This window comes from Gavialis gangeticus, unplaced genomic scaffold (assembly GCF_001723915.1).
Source record: "Gavialis gangeticus isolate Ggan-Ray unplaced genomic scaffold, GavGan_comp1, whole genome shotgun sequence".
NCBI lineage: Eukaryota > Metazoa > Chordata > Crocodylia > Gavialidae > Gavialis > Gavialis gangeticus.
The window spans coordinates 9,178,655-9,183,499 of NW_017729009.1; the positions used below are offsets into that span (position 1 = coordinate 9,178,655).

The 4,845-nt window shown below is 52.8% G+C and overlaps 1 protein-coding gene across 1 annotated transcript in view; it reads right to left on the reverse strand.

Annotated features, from left to right (window-relative positions):
* The window catches only part of PCIF1 (PDX1 C-terminal inhibiting factor 1), a 12,974-nt gene extending 9,126 nt beyond the window's left edge, over positions 1-3,848 (reverse strand). Inside the window, exons 1-4 of the mRNA XM_019509921.1 lie at positions 3,153-3,848; positions 2,816-2,940; positions 2,212-2,352; positions 533-663 (exon numbers count right to left, since the gene is read on the reverse strand). Of these exons, the coding sequence (XP_019365466.1) occupies positions 533-663; positions 2,212-2,352; positions 2,816-2,940; positions 3,153-3,276 (521 nt within the window). The 5' untranslated portion in view covers positions 3,277-3,848. The remainder of the gene's footprint in view (positions 1-532; positions 664-2,211; positions 2,353-2,815; positions 2,941-3,152) is intronic.
* Positions 3,849-4,845: the final 997 nt, after the last annotated feature.

The following is a 4,845-nucleotide window of genomic DNA, read 5'->3' on the forward strand; positions in this document are numbered from 1 at the left end:
GGTCCTCCTTCCTCCCTTTTTTGAAGATTGGAACCACATTGGCCCTCTTCCAGCCCTCCGGCACCTCTCCAGTGCACCACAAGTGCTCATAAAGCCGTGCCAGGGGACTTGCAATGACCTCAGCCAGTTCCTTTAGAACTCTAGGGTGGAGATCATCCGGACCGGCTGACTTGAATACGTCCAGCCCCTCCAGAAGCTCCCTAAGTCCTCGCTAACCCTTGGCCCAGGTGTGCCTCCCCCGGGGCCCGAAGGGAGCCCAGCAGGGAGGTGGCTGTTCTGGTTCCTACTTAGGAAGACGGAGGCAAAGAAATCGTTAAACATGTTAGCTTTAAGAACACGTTAAACATCAAAGGTAAGGCATGAGAAATGGCATGAAAGTTTGTCCAATGGTTCTCCAAACTGTATAGTAGGTCCAAGAAAAGGTATCACAAAAGAATTCCTGCTTCTCAGACATTTTCTGGGCCTTCGCAGCTACAGCAACACTCTAGCCCTAGTACAAGGAGATGGCAAAGGAAAAGTGGAGACAACTCACTCAGTTGGTCGTAGAAGAGCTGCCTGTTGTTTATCTTCAGGGGAAACGCACCATAACTTTACAACAGAGGTGCCCGGAATGCTGGGAGAGCTGGGGACTGGCTGCGTAGAAGGGGTCCCTGGAACATCAACCTGAGAGGAAGAGATGCCAAACATTACACCAAAAGGCAGGCGCAAGGGCACCAGACCCATTACCTCTGAATCGCTCCCTTTTCAGCGCACAGTTCAGAACGGGCAGGTGGACTGCTAGAAACAAGTGGTAGCACAAGCAAGTACAGGTCTCTACACTGCACCGTGGCTCAGTCACAGTCCACTAGCCAGGCACTCTCATTCCCCTACCGACTCAAGCAAAACAGCCCCTTGATATAGGCTTAAGTTTGCTTTCCTTTTCCTGTTCCTTAGGTGCTAGACATCCTAGTCTGAGCACACTATATCAAGACAGCTCTCCTCTGACCTTCAACCGACTTCGGGTCCAAGATCCCGGCCCTCCTGCTCTCCATTTCTAATACAGGTCTTGTGCATGGAAGAAACTCACCATACAGTGTCTTTGCACAGAGCCAGCCACAAGACATGTGCTTACTCTATGAGTCTCAGCTAAGGAAGCCTGAACATCTCCTGTTGCACACCAGACCAGTTTATGGAGGATCTCCTCAGACCTCATAGATTCTTGGCCAGAAAGTCCTCCAGGACACCTTCCTGAGATGTTTTCCCTGATGGCCCAAAGCCCCAATATCCCACCAAAGCAACAGCTGCAAAGATTGGAGGACTTTCTCTTTGCCACCTGTTTGTGCTTGCTATGGCAGTGCTCGTATTCGGTCACCACAGTCGTTGGTCAACAGCAGGAAAGTGTTTCACTCCTGCCTTGGCTAGTGCTTCCCAGCACTCACCTCCTCTCACAAACAAGCATCACCCTGAGGATGCAGCCTCCCCCCTTCAAGTTTAGCATGGAATGGGATACATACTCAGCTCTTCATGCCTATGAGGACTTTCTGATTAGCCTTCTCATTTGGCACAGGGCCTCATTTCAGGCGGGTTGGCAAGAGGGCTCACTTTCAAGCCAGCAGTCTTTGAGACACCGGGCATTGCCCACTTGTTGCCTGGTACTTAGGCATCACCTGTGGTCTCATTTAGTCAAGACATCTGCTGTTCTTATTTCAGCAGTAGCCCAATATAGTCACTTTTTCCTCAGTAGCTCGCATCTTCCCTCAGCACTCAAAGGGGTTCCTATAGGAACCTCAATGAGAAACTCCTTTTTCATGGCTGGCCAATCCTTCAGAAGCCTCTCTTCCTTCTAAACTTCTGCTATATCGAACATAAACTCTAGAGTTTAAATTCTGAACTGGACATTCTTAAAAGGTACCTTACAAACATGGCCTCAGAGAGAAATGTGGGGACCTGGTACATCCTGGCATGCACTGGACTAAGGTCCCTTACTATGAATGCTGGAAACAAGAAATAGAGCAATTCTAGGCTGAAATGGGAAGTCTGAAATATTTTTCTTGAGATCACACTTCTACTTTGCTTACACATACTACTTGCAATTACTGTTCTACTCATTAAAACATTCCCTTAATAGACATTAAAAGTCTTATATTCTGCCCCCCGCCGAGCTGAGGGGCCTGGTACAATTATATCGCCACTCCCCACCTCTCACACACCTTTACAAAAACCATGACCCACCTTAGCCTTTTTCACGCTGTTACCACTAGGCTGAACTTCCTCAGAGAATCTCCTCTTCCTCTGCTTGCTCTCCGCAGTGCTCTCCACCACTCCTGCTCCTTCTAGAGGCACGGGAGCTGCGTTCAAACCCAGAGGGTCCGACTAGGAAAATATAGGAAAAAAACCTGCACTAAGACTCATCATCTCAAATTTCCACTGCCCCAAAATCCCACTAGAGACTACAAACTCTCATCTTTCCCACTCCCCAAGTGAAGAGACGCTGGGTCGCTTTATGGTGACACATGCAGAGGTCAAGTCTTACATTTTCAGACTGCATCTGGCCAATTTTTGAATGACTTGGGTGTGAAACAAATGTCAGACGGGACTTCTGCAGAATGAGCTTCCTCTCTGCACTGCGTGTGAATAATTTCATCATCTGGGACAACACAAGTGAGGAATGTCTTACCACAGCCAGACAAGTCTCTTGTGGCAAGACAAGCATTCCACTGTGGTACCCAAACAGCGCCAGGCAGGATTATCTTCAGACCCTCAGGAAAAGGCCTCCTGTCCTCTCTCCACATGCTACAAGACTGCAGCACAGCCCCTGTGAGGAGCAGTTACTCACTATGACATCGTGCTGTCCCAGGACAGGCATTTCCCACAGCGACTGGTTAGTGAAGCGGTTGAAATAATAAGGGCGATTCTCCCGTTTACTCCAGCACTTCTCCCAGCCAGCCTGCACCAGCTCATCTGTAAGACAAGCAAAGGAGTCAAGGCAAGCCCAGTCTCGGAGAGCAGCCCTGCCCTCCAGACCCCATTGCTGTCACAGCACACAGCAAATGCTTGTCCCCAAGATTCCCTCAACTGCTTCAAGAAGCTCATCTGAAGACTCCTCTTCCTGCTGCTGCTACCCCTGCACCTCGTGATCCCATCTCTGAGCCCCTAAGAATCAGGACAAGTACCGGGCAGGTCCTGCACCAGTCGGATGGGCTTGGGGGAGCTGGGCTGGTTCTGGTTGGAAGTGCCAGGTGAGTGACTCATCAGAGATGCTTCCTCCCTGGGGCTGCCGTGATTCTCATTGGCCATTTCTCAGCATCTGCACTAGAGAAAACATGCAAAAAAACCGGCATCATGATTCATCCCAGGACGTCCCTGTGCTCAAAGCCAGTGGGCCAATTCTACAGCACCGCACTCCTGCATCAGTCATGGATCTGGGGACGGGGAAAACAAAGCAGCACCTGAGAGATGAAAAATACCTACTTGTTAACCTCACTATAAACTAATTTTTAGGGACTGTGAGCAGCACAAAAGAGGGTGATCAGTTGACCACGCTGGGAGTGCACACATTTCAACTGGCCCTATCAAGAGAAGTCAAACATCTGAGCCCCACAATCACCTGGGAGCAAACAGGGCAGGCGACAGAAATCATTCCTCGCCTGGGAGCATATGCCACCCACAGCACCTCAGGAGAGGAGCCCACCTTATCTGCCCACTTACCTCTATAAAACAGTGTAAGATGAAACAACATGCATACACGCAAACTTTGTACAGCTTTAAACATACAGCATTTATTGAATATTCACCCACTAAGTAAAATACCTCCAGGGCCCTGGTTGAAAGTCAACCAGCGAAACCCTGAGGCACAAGCACAGACAGCAAGACAGGGACCCCCAGGCGTCCAAGGCCTCGCAGTGAGTGGAGAAGTTGCTTCACTCCTCTACTTCAGCTCCTTCATCTGCACAGTGGGAAAGATGCTCCGATTCATGGGGCAGGAGGCACGTGGCAGTTAGCTCAGACTGCGCCATGCAAAGCGCAGCAGACATATCGTTAAATGTCATCGGTTATGGCAACGTCTCCAGGCCCCCTCGCTACAAAGCCATCACAATACCGCTAGCACCGAGACAAGCTCCATGCTCTGCCCCCTTGCGACGCCCGCTGCTGCGAGGGATGACCACTGAGCAGCTTCTAGCGATCGCTTTGTCCCAGACGCCCAGTGCCCGCAGCGTCCCCCTCCGCCCCATCTCAACTGCTCTCCACGATAGCGAGGGCAAATGCTAAATAAGTTTGGGGACTGCCCATCCGAGCTTGTATCTGACTACGTGCAGCTGCCCATCCTGACTGCACATCTGCTCTTTCTAAAACAGCTGGAAGTGCCATGGGCCAGGTACAAAGAGCACCCGAAGAGCTGCGAGAAACGGTGACAGAAACAGAGCCGGGTCGGTCTAGGGACGAAGCTGTCACCCGCCTCTCGCGGGGATTGAGACGCTGCCGCGCGTCCAACGTGAGCCTCGAGTCGCAGCCAGGCAGCGCCTCCCGCCAACCCACAGGAGCAGGCGGCCACTTGGCACCCGGGCCAGCAGCGCCAAGCAGGGCGGGGCGGGGGGGGGGGCCAGCGCACACCAGCGGCCCGGCGCTCACAGCGACGTGAGCGGCAGGCGGTCCAGCTCGGTGCAGCAGGGCCAGCGCAGGCAGTGGGAGCAGCTCCACGGTGCCCGGGCGAGAGCGGGGCCAGCGCTGCTGACAGCTCCCGCCTCGCACGGGACTGCAGCTCGCTCCCCGTCCAGCCCGGACCCACCCGCGCGGGCGAGCCGGCGAAACGCCAAGCACGCGCTTCCGGCCGGTCCTGGAGCGCCGGCCCCGGTCGCAGCCGGGCAC